This window comes from Antrostomus carolinensis, unplaced genomic scaffold (assembly GCF_000700745.2).
Source record: "Antrostomus carolinensis isolate BGI_N321 unplaced genomic scaffold, ASM70074v2 scaffold27655, whole genome shotgun sequence".
NCBI classification, from domain to species: Eukaryota; Metazoa; Chordata; class Aves; order Caprimulgiformes; family Caprimulgidae; genus Antrostomus; species Antrostomus carolinensis.
Window position 1 is genome coordinate 1 of NW_010316143.1, and position 17650 is coordinate 17650.

Consider the following 17650-nt stretch of genomic DNA (forward strand, 5'->3'; position numbering starts at 1 on the left):
TTTATATCCTTTTTATCCTGTGGCACCCAAACTGCACCCAGTGCTCAAGGTGAGGCCTTCCCCCGTGCTGCTGCTGCTGCTGCTGCAGAGCTGGGTTGCGCATCCCAGACATGATAAGTATGAAAGTGTGAGAAAGGAAAACCAGCAATCCATAGTGACAATGAATTTCAGGTGATGCTTCAGCTCCAAAGAGGTGGTTTCATAGTACCCAAATGTCTTCATATTTTGTGTGAAATTCTTTCCCTGTAGAGGAGCAGGTTCCCTACCTTCTCTGAAGTAAGAAGTATGTGCATGTTTTGCACCGTTTCCCCAAATCACCCATTACAGACAAATTCCTATTTGGATTTCATAGGAAGGGAATAAAACCAGGAGAGCTGTGAAAATGAAATTAATTTCACAGAATGGATAGCAGAGCTGAGACTTGCCTTGAGGTCTGCCAAATCCTAGGCTAACATCCCTAATTAATAAGTAATTCTTTCCACAAACACCTGGTTGTAAGTTCGTTGAAAACGCAGAGTTAATACAATTAAACTGTGGTAACTGAAGGGAAGACTTCAGCTCATCCAGTTTCTTCTAATTCTTTTACTGAGAGGCATACTGCCTTACCATCAGTTTTCAGAAGTTATTTTAAAGCCAGTAGCAGTAAATCAATTTTGACAAACCAAGCTATTAAGTATGATTGAAAACAGATGGGCTTTATGGAGCCCCATAATTTTCAAATATCTTGGACGAGATTAATGACTTATCTAGCTGCACAAAGCACAGCTCTTGAACGCCTTAGTTTGCCCAGTGTTACCCGTAATGCTAGCTCTACTTTAGTCCCTTGCATGTTCACCAAGTTTATCATCAGCATTAAACATCTGCATACTAAATCTTTGGGTTTTTTTCAGAAATTGAAGTGTTGATGATCATTATTCTGTGAATACTCAGATTTATATAAAAGATAATTTTGACTACAAATTATTTCACTGAAGAAATGCTGACTACTTGAATTTGTTCCTTTTCCTGTCAAGCTAGGTCATACCTAGAACCATAAAAAGAATTTACGGATTACAGCCTGGTCTGGTATTTAGTAAATAGATTTTCATCTTATGCAAGTTATTTTGTTTAAAAGATTGTAAACAGAGACAGTGGTTTTAGAGCAAAAATTACCTTCATTTCAATAACAGCTATAGCTTAAGAAAAACACACCAAATTTGCTTGCAGACACGAGAACCTTTTTCAGTTCTAAAGAGGTAATGGCAGACTCCATGGACTGGATACATTCTCTTCAAAACACCAAGGTATTTCTAAACTGTGTCTCAGACCACAACACCCAAAATGAATACATCACTTCTAATTATTAAAATTAGTTATAATTAAATAGAAGCCTCAACTGAAATGCTCAGTGACTACAATTGAATTATTTTTGCTAGAGTCTGAAATAGAAACAGGGTTCAAAGTTTCAGGGTCCTCATATGGGCTTTTCCTGATATTAAACCCACACTACCTACATCTGCCCAGAGAGGCAGCTTCAAACTCCGACCTGTTGGGGAAAAGATATCCTAGGTTGGAAAGGGTAATGGAAGCAGTCAGAAATAGCTTAGGTTGGTGGATCAGGTCAGGAAGCCTAGCCACCACTAAGGGAAATGCTTCAATATCCGAGCAGGATCACTCCTGAATCCTAACTGCATGCCACAAACCACGAGGTAAATTAAAACTTTGGAACTGAAAGTGTAATTCAAACCTCTGGCATAAAGAGCTAGAACACAAAAATAGAAATTAGGTAAAGCAGGTGCTGGTATCAGCTCAGAGCACGGGGAGTAAATATCAGATATTGTAGTTTTTCAGTTCAGGAAAGTGCCATCTTGATCAAAAGGGTCAAGAATAGCAGCTCCCGTGAGCTCAGAGGACAACTGTACTGGAAGCTCTGCCACCCAGAGCTTTAGAAAATCCATTTCACATCGTGCGTTGATGGGGAATACACAAAATGGATAACGATGTACAAAACAGAAAGTTTCCTGAACACAGAACAGTCTGGTTTTGCCTCATGCCAGGGATTATTATGCTTTTGCAGTTGGAGAAAAGGCTCCATAGTAAAGGTCACATCAGAGTTTTGTTTCTGTTGAACTGAGATGTCTCCTATTTTAATGTTTTGCTACCAGCAATTATAATTTAATATTTTATTACATCAAAAAACATAAATACATTATATCAATATTCATAGTGTCCCAATGTAAAGTACAAGCTTTCAAAACCATGATTTAGAGGAATGCTTCTGTCTTCCAACTTTTGACAGAGTACCTGACCCTTCAAGTGCCACAAATCCCCGCAGACAAATGTGAATTTGCATAATTAACACAAAAGCAGAGCGCGGTGTATTTACTATGATACATAGCTGGAAAAACAAAACAAAACAAAAAAATCAGAGACTTTGTAATATTTAAATAAAATTCCAGAGTTTTTAGTGAACTTTTATTGGGTTCATCATGACTTTATGTTACGTTGGACAGAAAAACCTTCATCGACTACTGCTGGAAAAGAATCAGCTCACTCAAGGAGAGCAAGCGCACACGAGTTCTCCGTCTGGTACAATAACAAACAAACTGACGTCATCGTTAAAAGACAAATAACGCTGGCTGCATAGCGCCCTGGCAGCTGTTTCAGGAGAGAGCTGGGACGTCTGGTCCAGCAAAGTAGTGAGAGTAGCAAATTTCGGCAGGACTTAGAACAAGATTCAGATAGTCCAGACAAGGGTTTGGGGTTATTTTGTTTTTCAGGGATCTAGCTCCAAATATTGCAATTATGAAGTGTGAAAAGTAATTCTTGGGAAGCCCAAACAAAGAGAGAAAAAATGCTTTCTAAGTAAACAGTAACGTTTTCTAGCAAATAGCTGGCCTATTGATTTCAGGCTTTCATGTCAAACAAGAACACAGACAAATATGTTAAACATTAACTAATAGCAAGAGATTGAAACAGTTTCTATCCAAACTCAGGGTAAAATGGTTTTATAATAATTTCAAATGTATGTATATACACACACTTTTTTATTTTTTACTTTTTATTAAAATACTTTATCCTTAAATATATTTTTTGAAATGCATTTTTAAATTGTGAGTAAAAACCTTGAAGCTTCTGAAATATTCATGATAGCCTTAAAAAATACTTCTGCCCTAGGTAACTTGCATCCATTGTCTCTACTGACTTCAGATCCAGCATTCAGCTATATACAAAGTATGCACTCCATATTTTCACTGTAAGACTGCCTGCTCAATTTTGCATTAAATAATTATTTTTGATGTAATTGAGACTTTGAAACCAAATACTAGTAGTATTTAACACAAAATGTATTTATGCCACCTGCTTATACACATACAATACATAAACTGTTTTAAGATTTTTATGGTATTTTTAGGGACAATTAACAGTTTCATCATTCCTAACCTCACAAATCCAAACACTTAATTTTATCCACCATTTCACAGTGATTAGCTTTAGAGTTTTAGTTTTAAAAAGGGAACACATAATATTTTAATGCTGAAGAAACTGTTTGCATCTAACTGTTCACTCAAACCAAAATCACAATTAAAGAATCATGACTGAAGCAAGAGACCTCAAACGTTTGGAAGAATATCTAAAAAATTGCATAGATTAATATATTACTTGCTATTATTCTGCAGTGACAAAGTCTGTAAAAATAACGTACTTTCATTGTGCAATTACTTGTGCAATACTGCAATAGCTAAGGTAATCTCATGCTATTTGCTCAGTAGAAAATTTCCATTTGAGGATGCATGAGATTCTCCATTATTGTCAAGCAAATGGAGTCGGGAATTTCTACAGATCTTCTATGTTCCAGGACTCTCATGACAGGTGGGAGAGTAAAGAGAAAGCTACGCAGTATTTATTTCCCCAAAGTTTAGCACAAATCATCTTGCCTAATTCCTGTATGTGAAAAATATCTTCTGTTGCTCCCTCACCCTCTGTCCTCTTCACTCTGCAAATGGAATACACATTGCCAATAAGAAAAAGTCCATACCAAACAGGTTAAAACATTATGATCATTCAAAATCTCAGCTAACACTGTAAATAGTAAAATAAAGGCAAAATATTTAAATTTTATCTGCTTTTTAAAAAGGCAGCTTTTCATGACCACTGCATGTGATGAGTTTTCAACATTTTAACTTCTCGTAAAGATAAGCACTGTACGTCAGATTCTACTACACGATCTCCCAGAGTTCTTTACTGCAGTTTCAGAAATTTCTTTTTATCTGGACTGATACAGGCACATGCATGTGCGAAAAGTCATAGAAGGAAGTTATTTTAAGGAAATAAAACTGACTGGTTCATTCAAAAGCAAAACTCACTCCCTTTGTTGAACCAAATGACCTGGGCTTAAACCCTAAACTAAGAGAGTTTAGGTTGCTTCATCCTTCCAAACTTCATGTTGCTTAAAAACACTCTTCCTAAAACTTGCTTAAATGTTTAACATCTTCCTCATCTCTACAACCCTTGCTAATAAGTTTATTTTTACAGAACTCCCATTTATATACAAAACAGTAGTTAGTGAAGGAAACTAATAAGTATCTAATTATTCTATTTAGCTCTTGACTGCCTTCTCACGGCACTCAGGCCAAGTGTACAAATATAAAGATACTGCTTTATTTTTCAGGGCCATACTGAAATGCATCTTATTATTCCTGGTGCAAAACAATACGATGCTATGCCACATTAGGCAAATCAAAATCCATGTTCCTCTGTGCCATAGTTCAGAAGCTGCAAATGAGCTGCCTGTGCGAAAGGACAGGAACAAAGAAGCTGGAGGGCAAACCTCAGGAATTTTAAAACAAAGGTATTCTTTTAGTTTTATTTTCTTACACTTCTTTGGGTCCTGAGAGCACCTAATTGAGCTGGACTAGATATCCCCTAGAGGTCCCTTCCAACATGTATTATTCGATGAGCTGCAGTCATAGCAATAAGGAAGAATGGCTGTATTTAAATATTTCTTTTAGAGCTATTTTTGGGCTCATTTTCAAATCTGAAAACTTCTGCTACCTTTGGGAATGTCATACCCACACACTGTTATGCATTAATTGATGTTTGCCCTAAAACCATTTTTTCCACTTCCATTGCAGAACACTGTAAATAAATGAAAAGCAACATCTGTACTGAAATTAATTTTATTAGCTCAAAAACGTTTACACTCTACGAGATCTGTGATACACGATAAAATCCATATGCCAGAAATCTCTTGTATGTAATACAAACCGAAGGGTACCATTCTACCAGGGCATCACACATTTCCAAAAATAAAAATCTAGTGACAACTGATGCAAACATGAAACAGGAATACTAAACAGCTTGCAATGCTTTAAAAGTTTACAAAGTCTACACTACCTTACAAAAAATTCACAAACTATTCTGAGGCATCAAAAATTTATTTTTAATCTTGCAAGTGTAAAGAACAGTTCAAACGTTTTAGAACCATTTCAAATGCTGGTAACACTTTCGATACTTTCTTGTAGTTCAGAGACAGATCCTACTTTATGAGTTCCAAAGCGGTTTACTGTCTGCATTCTACTTTGGTCTCCTCTAGCTCCATCATTCGGAATTGCTGTTTCATTTGCTCTAGGGATATATTTCTTTAAGGAACAATTTTTGCTTTTTTCAACAGAAGTACCACTGGATGTTCTGCTACCGTTACTTTTAATATGTACACTGGAATCAGAAAACGAATGCAGTCCGGCAACCAACTGCCTTGCTGAGTGATGTCCTTTTGCATGTTCATTTTGTTTGACTCTCCTCTCAGAGAGTGTTGGAGTACTATTTCGAGGCTTATCCTCTTTATTTTGGTTAATTGTTTGAGCTTCATTTTCCTTCCAGGAGCCTGGCTGGTACTGTTGCCCAGCAGTCTGAAGTTCATGTATTTCTCTAAGAGCAGAGAAGGCATTATTCACAACTGTGTGGGATTGAAGTGTGCCAGGAAGAGAAACTTCAGTGTCCCCAGCTCTGTTCTGAAATAAGAGATTCCAATGAAGACAGTGAGGCAACTAGAGAAAAAAAATCCAGTACTGCAACTACCATATACTAAAATTTGCATAGCATAATAATATAGAAAAGATTCAGAGATAATAGCAATCACACAACCTTTATTACCTTTCAAAACAAGCAAGTTTCAGAAGATTACTAGGGTGATAATGACACAGAGTAGGCATATTACAGTTTCACATCTAGCTTGAACTTTATCCTACAGAAATGCGTCAGTTAGAATGAAGCAGCCAAAGCCTAATCAGGTCTATCATTCTGAAATAGGTGCAGTTCATTACATTTGCTCACAGTAGTGTGATGCCAGTAGTCTATCCCACAACACCTAGCTGCTACAAGAATCTGAACTAAACAATACTATGAGATAAGTATGAGAGTAGTGTAAGTGTTGTTTGAAGCTTTTTGTAACCATCCTTTACCATGTATACTTAAAAAACACTTTAAGCTCAGGATTCTAAATGTAGGTGAATTAGAAAAAAATTATTCAGAAGAACTGCATAACAAGTTAATGTCACAGTGCAGAAGAGTCCATCAGCTGCAAACACTGTGGCAAGCCAAACTATAACAAATGTCAAAGAACCTATAATGAGAATTACTCTATTAATCCGAATAATTTTAGCAGATTCAAACTGCGAAAGTGGAAATTGCTTTGCAACCATTAAAAAACCTCAGCACTTCTTATCATAATGCTTTAGGAGCTCATGGTGTTCTTGAGGAATCTGGAACACTTAATAGGAAAGAGATTGGGTTTAAGAAACATATAGGAATGCAGAAGGATTCCTAGCATGACAAAACATGACGATTTTATCCAGCTTGGACAAGGCTGTAGGCTGACAGAATCTTTGTTTTTAACTGCCTTAAAAACTTAAGCCTTTCTTTTTTTTTTTTTTTAAGGGAACTTGAAAAACTACCTCCCTTGAAAAATCCAAGTTTTCTATTTATTGGCTTCAGAGTACAAAATAAAACCTTATGTTGTTAATACTGCAAACTTGTAGTTGCCTAAAATTCATGGCATGGCCCATGTAGAAATCTAACAGGACTACAGTACACGTATACTGCAACAACTTAAGAAAATTCCTGCTTTCAATAGGCATATTGTACTACCCTCTATTAGCAGACTAAGTTTTGTAAAAACCACTATCCATCATTATTAATTGTTTCTAAAAAACCTCGTCATGGTATTTTCTATTTTCATTGGATGCATACCACTCTTGGAACTTCACATTTCAGAACAAGAAACAATATAATTACAACCTACACTATCTCTAGAACATCACAAAATACTATGGTTTCTATTCCAAATGGTAATAACTTAAAAAGCTTACATTAATAATTGAATTATTATGATCTGTATAAATACAGCTGCAGCAAAAGATCGCAGTAATAACTTCATGGATCATTTGGTAATCACTGCTTTCAGTCAGAGGGGGTAACAGCTGAAAGGTACCTTAAATAGCATCAAGTACATTGCCATTAGCATTCCCTCTACAGACTTACTTTGCTATTCTGGGTATGTTCGTGTCTTTCTTCTTCAAAAGACTTCTCCTTTAGCATGTTAGCAGGCTTACTGAGAGTAGAATTCATTTGTGGATGCCCCAAAACACCAAAATCTGAGTGGTCTATCCCAGCTAATACTGCAAGTTGTCCAAGTCTGTAAAATAAAGTTCAGTAGAAAATGACACAAAAAATTCGTACCCTGTGAAAAATCTAAACATTCAAGAAACAGAATTTGTTTGAAGCTTTGATGACAGCTTTTCCATTATTTTCTGAGAAGCACAAAATAGCTTAATGAAGATGAAAACAAGTAGCTAAAGCTATTTTCCTGTCTTTGCACAAATTAGCCTGCAGGTTCAAAACTGTCAGTTTTCACTAAATGTTATGAGGCTAAAAATGAAGTTCTCCCAGTTAGCACTGATCTCAGAGCAGGAGGCTGGCAACAGATTCCCTGTCAGGCAGAACAAAGATTAAAACTCTGTCATTCAAGCAGAAGATTGGAGCACATCTCCCAAACCAGCATAATCTCCAACAGTCAAATCCAATTACATGCTTCACAAATACAGGCATGTTGTTTCACTTGCCAGCTTACAAGTTGTCCAAACCTACCACTTAGGTGTTTTAAGCCTCAACAGAAGCGAGAAGATATAGCCATTAATTGATAGCACAGCATTAAACAGAAGCTTATTGAGAAGAGCAGCCTTTGTGATTGGGATTCTGTAACTTTCAGAGCAGCTCCCTATTACCATGAATAGATGTAGGACTCATCTGAAAAAGTTATTTTTTTGTAGTGAGAGAGCAATTTTGTCTTCCTCCAAAGTTTGGAATTCATTCTTAAAGTAATGGCAACTCTACCTACCAACTGATTTTCACAAAATCAGAACACAGCCTTAGCGTGAACTTTACATTACAATTTGTAGGTGGATAGAAGCAGGAGGCAGGGAGAGCAAATAAAATCTTCCCTGGTCGACTTTGAACTTGCAGTGTACACTACAGTATTATCTTAATATCATTCCTTCATTCTCCTGGATGAGATTGCCATGCCTGGCTACATAAGCTTTACAAAACAGGTTTGAGAACGTAAGCTGAAATCCTTTGACAAATGGGAAGGATGAACCATCCTCTAAGAAGCTGCAGGTACAGTGGTAAAGCCTTAAGATAAACTTTAATCAATACTCTCTAAAATATTTCAAGTAATAATAAATAATCCAGAATTTAAGTATAGAAGCCAAATTAATCCATCTAGATTTCTCTACTTCAGTTAGTAAAAGGAGGCCCAAGGCAACAGGACACTTTTTGAAGCCAGTCCAACTGCATTTTGAGCCTTTTGTATCATGGGAATGCTAAGAGCCACAGGTGGTCTGGTAAAAACTCGGAAACATGCTTCAATAGAAGCTTTCCTCTCTTTTAGCATGGGCTTCTTGAAAGTCTTTGCCAAGGACAGATACGTTAATTCAGCCAGACAGTGCTTGGATCATGTTTTTCCCACTGAGAAAAGACTAAACAGTAGGTACATACAGTTACCTTTTTCTTCCTTTGCTCTTTGTGAGTACAGTCCTAGAGATCTTGGGAAAGGAGCATACTTCATTGGAGGATAATTTTGGAAAGAGATCTGAGCAGAAACAGTAAGACTCAAGTAAAGTGACAACTTACCCAGCATCTTTAAGGAGGTCTAAAAAAGCATGAAACTTCTGGAAAGAGTTCTCAATGCTGCCTAGAACACCTTCATCTTCCAAAATCATGTTGGTTACTGACTGAGCATGAAGAACTTCAGACAGGGAGGCATTTAGATTCCTTAATCTTGCATTTTCAATTTCCAGCTGGGGAGTGGGAGAGAGAGAAGAAATAAAAAATAAAGTAATTTCTATCATTGTCAATTAAAAGAAAACAAACAACAAAACAAAACAACAAAACAACCAACAACAAAACGCCCAACCCCACCTTTGCAAGCCTATTAGAGAGCAGTAGCATCAAGAGAAATACTCAAAGTAATGGACATAACTGATCTAGACCTCACTGAACCAGAAGTATTCAGGGCACTGTTACACTAAGCTCTGCGCAAGTTTGTTTATCCACAGCTGCAGTTCTGTGCTACCATAGTGAAGCTGCTGCAGGCACACAAAACTGCTGGTTCAGCACTGTCTTCAATATGGACAGAATGTTGCAGAGCAAGTGCCAGCAAAAAAAATCAGCTTTCATATCATGTTATTTTGCATGTATTATATGACACATTAACATCAAAGAATTTCTTTTACTAGTTAAAAAACATGCATACGATTACATCTCTCCCTTGTACTGCGCATCACAAAATTGAAAGTTTAAGATGATCTTTCTTCACAGTGAACATTAATCAAATCAGTGACAAACTAAAAGCTGAATGATACCTGTAGGATATGCAGGGTTTTGTACTTGAGGGAAACATTAACTCAAACACTCACTTAGGATTACAGCTATGCAATCACTGCTACCACCAACTTTCCTTCTTTCATTTTTTAGGAGAGAAGGACAAAAAATTACAGATCTGTGTTGTGCACTGTAGCTGTCAAACTAGCGTCAAGATGAACAATTTTAGAGATTACCGCTACTTAGTTTATCCCTTCTCCTGAGCCAAGGTGCTAGAATCACATGACAAGGAAAGATTTGTTGTGGCGGGTATTTAGTCTAAAAAGCACTTGAGTATTCAAACAACAGATATCCAGCAGAGCCCACTGGCACACTGCACATTACAGGAGGAGAGGGATGGCTGCAGAAGACTACAGTGAAACTTGTAGAGTTCAGAGTCCTTTGTGGGCATCTGCTCCCTGTACTGTGAGGCATCACTTGTTGCTCAAGTTCCAAAGGGTACCACCACATTCACTCCACTCCAGATCACATCCAAGAACCAAATCCATTCATTTACACTATCTTACACTCTATTACAAGAAATTCTGGTTATTGACGCAGAAGGATCTTTTTAGGTCAGCAACAATGGATGGAGGAGAAACAGACCTCACAATTTAACTGTGACAAGTTGTTCATTGGGTTCTGTCATAATGCACCATGGCGCTTCACAACAACTGACAGCTATGGCCAGCATGCTATGCAGAAAACCATTCAACTTTTTTATTACTTGCAGAATGTAATTTTGATTTTAAAATCAAAGTGACATAATATGCCAAATTAAACAAGATTCGCAACAAACAGCTTTTCAGCACAAGTCATGAGAAAGAAGGTGGGAGACCTCCATCTGCTGCAAATTGCAAACAGATTTAATCACTTTCTCAAGAAAAGCAAACATCAGGGTGCCCCAGATCATGAGTAATACATCAAATGAATGAAACATACTGAAAAGAGTAGCTTGACCTGGAGTTCAAGGCTCTGGAATAGGATGAGGAGAACAAACACACATTACTAAATGTGGATTTCATCATTGCCCTTAGGCTAGTAAATGATCCATGTGACTTTGAACTGAAACTCTGGAAGCTACCACATTAGAGGTCACTGATAATTACTCCTAATTAAGCAAGTGGATAGTTTGGTGCCTCCTTTAAAAGTAAAGATGATTAACAGTTAAGTATCATTACCTCCATTACGCGTTCCTCAGCCTTTACTCTGGCTCTTTGTTCTTCCTTTAATTTTTCCACGCATTCTTCCAGCTCCAACTATCATAATACAGATAAATTATGACGATATTTATCTCAAAATGTCAGATCAGCATGCAGTATTATACAAAAACTCAACACGCCCAATTAACATCTAGCACACGGCATTCCAAGCAATAACATATCTTCTACAAAAATACACAAAGGTCTACATAACTCTAGGATGCAAAAAATGAACACAGGAAAGTGGAAGTGTGATTCACTTAACAGATTTGCAATACAGCAATAGATAACACAAGATTATAGCACAAGTCGCTGGGGCATATGACATTACCATCAGGAATGTACATTCTCCTCTACTTTCTCTTCTTCCCCTTCACCTTTTCAAACCTCAGTTTTACCTAAGTAAGTCTTCCTCATCAAAAGCTCAAATTGGGCTTAAAAAAAAAAATCCTTAGTAGCCATACCTAGATTTTCAGAATGTATTCTTCATCCAGGATTTTATTCCTGATTATAGCAGTAGGAATACAGAATTCTAAAATGTAAGATCTGTACTCTTTCCAATTGGCTCTTCAGCAGAAAAAGTAAGTTTTTTACAATCCCAGGTGAGTTTGAGCAACTTAGTTTTAACAAAACCAAACCCAAACATCTAACAAATATATTCTAATCTCGTTCATGAGATACTACACTTGTATTTTAACTTTCAGTTCTAAGTAGTGAATCTCTCTGTTTCAGTGAAGAGTAGTCAGGATTTGATAAGCAATCACCATGTTTTCTCATATCATGGCAAAGCATTATCATCTTTAATTCCTGAAGTGGAAATTCCTATAATAGGAATTTTTGTTCTTGCATGCCTTAACACAGTCTGCTGGTTCCAAAGGTGAAAACTGTTAAAACTATCAAGCTGCTCTATTTTTCAGGGGGTAATCTGTATGAATTAATGGTATACAAAGCTTCATTTCTCCATACACCTTGTATACAAGCACATATACGTAACATAGGACACTGCTCTTTGTACACACCTTATCAATCAGTTCCACGGAGGAGCAAAGATCCAAGCAGTACTGAAATACTTTGTCTGCCATCAGAAGCTAATTGAAGAGCATACTACTGTAATTCACACAAGCAATCGGCTGAGAAGACTGGTGTACAACAGAATGCATAGTTTATGAATAGCATTCTACAAATGCAAAGAGGTTCCCACAGGTCTTGTAGGATGTAAGGGTCTTTTGCAGGTTCTAAAATATTCTAGATACAGCCTTCCCAGTGACAGCCACTCAGGAGCGAAGATTATGGGTCTGTCACTACTGTCCAGTGAAGCCCACTTCTAAGATCCCTAGACTAGCATCAACCAAGCTAATCCTGGAACTAGAAAGCTAGTCATATCTTTATAATTTGAATACATAAGAAAGAGTCTCAGAGGTCAGAAGGTATAGGAAAACCACATTTCAAAGACAGTATTTGTGAAGAGATTTAACAGTATCTAATTGCTATGATGTAACAAAATCACATCTAGGAATGAGGCCAGGGGGAAATCTTTAAGAAGAACCTTCAACAAATACCACAGTCTTACTGCAGCCTACCTCAGAATGTGTGGAAATAATAGGAGCTATAAATCCTTTTACAGATTCAGAAGCGTAGCACATGTTCAACATTCACAACTTGACTTGTAAGCTGGAATCCTGTAACCTAGCTTTGAAGATCAGTCACAGGTACCACAGACTCAAAGAATTCTTACAGTACTATTTATAATGCGTGTGCATGTATGTATGTATGTATTTTGAAGTTTCTAGGGTGTAGGTTTTTTCGGCAAGCAACTCTGCTTTAGAAACCTTAGTTCTATAGTAATTTTTGTTGCGGGCAGATTTTAGACAATTCTAAAGCTGACAGCACTGACCTTTTTCTTCAAATTGCTGGTTCAGATTTTCAAAGGACAAAGGCCAAGAAAACAGTCAAATTATCAAGATTTTTTTTTTTAGGCAGAAATTCGGAGGTTTTGTAGTTTTGTTTCAACTTGATTTATCATACTGTAGATGTAGACAATATTTGATGGTTATGAGCTGACTTCACAAAAAGATGACAAACATTGCAGCTATATCTCCTCATAAGCAGTATCAGAGGCCTATATTTAAAGGAAGATGCCTTGCACCTGTGCAAACATATTTGTCACCATTAAATTATAAGTATATGTAAGCTTTATTCCTTGATCTGAAAAATTCACTAGCTTAGACAATCCTCTAGTCGTTGTGCAGAAAAAATTAAAATGCATCAGAGAGCTAAACCTACTTCCAAGCTACATGACTGACCCTTCTAGTACTGTAGCCAGAAAGACAGCACTGACAGCCTTTAAGATGAAGCTAAACAGCAAATATATCTGTAGCCCTCAGAATTACTGTGTATAATAAGACTATTCAACACTACACAGAGGTATAAAACTGAAGTTTAAAAACTAAAAATATAAAAAACTAATTAGCCATGTTTTTTCTACTTGATTACACCGTTGTCCTTAGTTATAGTGCAATCTCTACTTCTACATAATTCACATAGTATCAATGTGTAGAAAAGGTCACCCTGCTAACTATATTAAGGGTGAAGTTCACCATTTATATCCTTAGTTAAAATTTCAGCCTGTGAGTTACCTCAACTACACTCTTCATCAGAGGCAATTCTGATGTTTCAGATTCCCTCTAGTGGAAGGAAAGAACATTTATCAGTTCTTATTTTTCACTTAAGCAGAAATTAAACTTTTTGTTAGCCAGGGGATTTTTTTTTTTTTTTTAATGAAAACACAACTCCTTGTTTCACTAAGTAATATGCTTAAAGATCCTTTCTGAGCAGAAGGACATGGAGAAGTTCTCAAGAACTTGCATTCTAAAGTGCAAGTCCGGTCATTTAGTCACAGCAAGTGATGTCTAGAGAGCTTTTTTGGCACAGTGGCAGTTTAAGGAGTTTCCTCCTCTTACTGTTCCTTCCCACTCTGCAATCCCGTCATTGTTCTAGCACAGCTGATTGTCCCACTTTACTGAAAGGCTGCACCAAAGCCTGCTGCAGCCAGATACACTGGATTACTTTTCAGCTGGATCAGTTCCTCAAGTCAGCTCCCCACTCAAGCAGCTCTGCAACAAGAGCTGTTTAATGACAGTACCTAAGACAAATTAATGCAGATAAAAAGGGTCCTCCAATTCCCCTCTCACATTATCAGCCACAGAGTTCTGACACTTACTGTGCTCCAGGTCTGGAATGTACCCAATCACATAAGCCAACGTGAGTCATTAAGATGGCTGAAAACTAACCTGGAAAAATACCACAGAATCACAGACTGGTTGAGGTTGGAAGGGACCTCTGGAGGTCACCTGGTACAACTCCCTGCTCAACCAGGGACATCTACAACAAGCTGCCCAGGACCATGTCTAGATAGTTTTTTTACTATCTCCAAGGACAGAGGCTCCATAACCTGTCCAGGCCACCTGTGCCAGTGCTCATTCACTCTCTCAGTGAAAAAGTGTTTCCTGATGTTCAGGAGGAACCTTGGGTGTTTCAGTTTGTGCCCAGTGCCTCTTGTCTTGTCACTGGGCACCACTGGAAAGAGCCTGGCTCTGCCTTCTTTGCACCCTCCCTTCAGTTATTGATATACATTAATATGATCCCCCTGAGCCTTCTCTTCTCCAGGCTGAACAGTCCCAGCAATCTCAGCCTCTCCTCATAGGAGAGATGTTCCAGTCCCTTAACCATGCTTCTGGCTCTTCTTTGGACCTTGCCCAGTATGCCCATGTCTCTCTTGTACTGGAGAGCCCAGAACTGGACACAGTATTCCAGGTGTGGCCTCATCAGCGCTTAATACAGGGGAAGGACCACCTTCCCTCAGCCTGCTGGCATCATTCCTTCTAATGAAGGCCAGGATACCATTCACTTCCTTTGCCACAAGGACACACTGCTGGCTTGTGTTTAACTTGGTGCCCCCCAAGACTCCCAGGGCTTCTTCTGCAATGCTGCTTTCCAGATGGTCTGCGCTCAGCATATACTGGTGCAAGGGGCTGTTCCTCCCAGGTGTAGGACTTTGCACTTCTCCTTGTTGAACTACATAAGTTTTCTCCACATCAGCAAGTTGAATCAACTTGCCTTATGATCAGATAAGCATGAAAAAATGCAGGAGAGAGAAAAAGATCCAACAAGAAATGGAAAAGCACTGTGGGACAGAGAGGAAATAGACCTGACAATTCAGGTGAGAAGTTGTTAGCTCAGTTCTGCCATAATGTGAAACTGCTTTGTATCAAAGTAACAAGACCGATGGGTGAGGCACAGAAACAGTTCAAGGCTGCTTAAACAGCGCTGTCTGATTATGTAACCATGGCCTAAAAAAAGTACTGTGGTTATCAAATTCAGAAAATCAGGAAAATCTGGACCTTTACAAGTACAGGAAATTCATAACCAATTTTGGGGTAAGTTCATGAAATTTCTAGTCTTACCTCTTAGGAATCTCAAATTAATTACAAATTATCTCTTCCTTACAGTTGCTCTATATATAATACAATGGGTAACCCTGGCAACACAGGTTGATACGACAACCCTTCCTCAAAGCACAAAACACTGTATGCTTCTGCAGTGTGTCCTGAAAGTAACATTCCTCCCTCTCCAAACACCAAGAATATATCAATTGTTTCCTGAAAGCACCATACTTGCTGCATAAAAGTTTTTGGCACAATATGCACGTGACATGGAATTCTATGATTCCAGACACAGTGATCTTGATGAGAATGTTGAAGCCACTGCCTAGCACAACGTCAACATACTGCACACAAACAGCAATATGAAATCACCAACAAAGAAGTAAGCCACTACACAACTTTAAGTCCCAGCAACATGGAAAAACCTTGAAAAATCTTCCTGAAACAAAAGTTCTAGAGAGAAAAAGGGTAGGCCTAAAGAAAAAGTATACATCAGCTGAAAAAAAAGGCAAGTAGTTATGCAGTATTTGCACAGTCCTTTTGCCTTCCACAGTAACTCTAAGCCACCCTAACTCTCCCATTACATATACATCTGCAACAAGTTAAGTTTCAACTTCACTTTGCTTACATAAAGACAGATACATGGTCTTAATATTTATGCACATGAACAGTTTGTTCACCCAGTTTGGTGCCCTATGAAAACCACCACCAAAACCAGACTGACTGTAGGTCTCACTTTTAGCAGTGTTCATTTGGAGGCAGTGCAAATTCTCCAAACAAAATTAAAATCCTAACACCTGAGAAACAACCCAGTTATTCTGCCTGAGGGTGTTACTTTATAATAGTGCTAGATTACCTCAGCAGCATCACTGCGCCACTGAAAGATGCTTTTGTTTTCCCTTCCTTTTGTAAGAACATTCTCTGTCAAGACATTTACAGCAATAGTTAGTCTCACTACTGCTAGTTTTTTAGAACTATCAAAGAAGTAGAGGGAATAATAAAAAACAAATGAAAGAAGTTGGTTATCAAGCTCAGTTATAAAATGGAGCTTTAACACACTCTCAGTTATTTTTAAAATTATTTTTACACAACAATCATTACAATATTTTAGCTCTTAGAAATAACATTAAATTACATTTATAAATGAAATACTTGGAAGGAAATACTACAGGCAGTAACACTGATCAAAAGGTTTGTGAGCCATGATTCAAGACTGGAACAGATAAATTATGTGTATTGCAGTTGTGTGTATTAAGTTAAGTTCTACCTCATTACAGCCCTGATTTGACAACATGCTTATAGCATACACGTCTTGATTAGAACTATTCAGACACTGAAAATCCAGTGCATATTTGACACACATCTTTTGAAACAGAAGCCTGTGTGACATAAAGCAGGACAATTAGAAGTTATTCAGAAGTCCTGCTCCAGGACTGGTTATTAGCTTAACCATAATTTTCCAGATAAAACATAGTTTAATTGATATAATTTACCTTTATGGAGTTTAAGGTACAGAATATGCTTCTTACCTGTAATTGTTCATACTTTGTTATGTTATTCTTATCTAATGATTTTGCCAAATCAGGATGATGGATAACATCATCTAAATCTTCTGTGTCTTCAGTTTCAGATGTACATGCGCTTTCTACTGTCACTTTCACAGGAATACCTGTCTAATTACATAAGAAAAACACACTCACTCACAGCATTACACTGTACAGTAAAAAACAAGGACTAAATGGTACCAAAAGCTTAATTTAAATGCAGTAGTTTCCCAGAGTCCCTTACAATGCATATACACTGTTCAGCTATGCAATTTTGAAATAAATCTGCATAAAACAATATAAAAAGATCATATGTGTGCATACATTGGGTATATGTGGCAAGGATTTAGTAGCATCATTTAGTAGCTTCATTTAGGGAACACCAGGCTCAGAGGAAGAGGTGGTACTCCATGGTGGAGCAGGTATGTGCACTCCAGCCTAGGGAAGACACCCTGCCAGAGCAGAGGAATGGGGTGAAGGAGCTGCAGCCTGTGGACAGCCTGTGCTTGAGCAGGTTTTCCCAAAGGACTGCACCCCATGGGAAGCCTGTGCCAGAGCAGGG

The 17650-nt window shown here is 37.7% G+C and overlaps 1 protein-coding gene across 1 annotated transcript in view; it reads right to left on the reverse strand.

The window, feature by feature from the left end:
- Positions 1 to 5468: 5468 nt before the first annotated feature.
- Positions 5469 to 17650, reverse strand: part of LOC104525124 (centrosomal protein of 78 kDa-like) — a gene marked incomplete at its 5' end in the record, with an annotated part of 15548 nt that continues 3366 nt past the window's right edge. Inside the window, 5 exons of the mRNA XM_029085005.1 lie at positions 5469 to 5993; positions 7522 to 7675; positions 9172 to 9338; positions 11082 to 11159; positions 17074 to 17217. Of these exons, the coding sequence (XP_028940838.1) occupies positions 5469 to 5993; positions 7522 to 7675; positions 9172 to 9338; positions 11082 to 11159; positions 17074 to 17217 (1068 nt within the window). The remainder of the gene's footprint in view (positions 5994 to 7521; positions 7676 to 9171; positions 9339 to 11081; positions 11160 to 17073; positions 17218 to 17650) is intronic.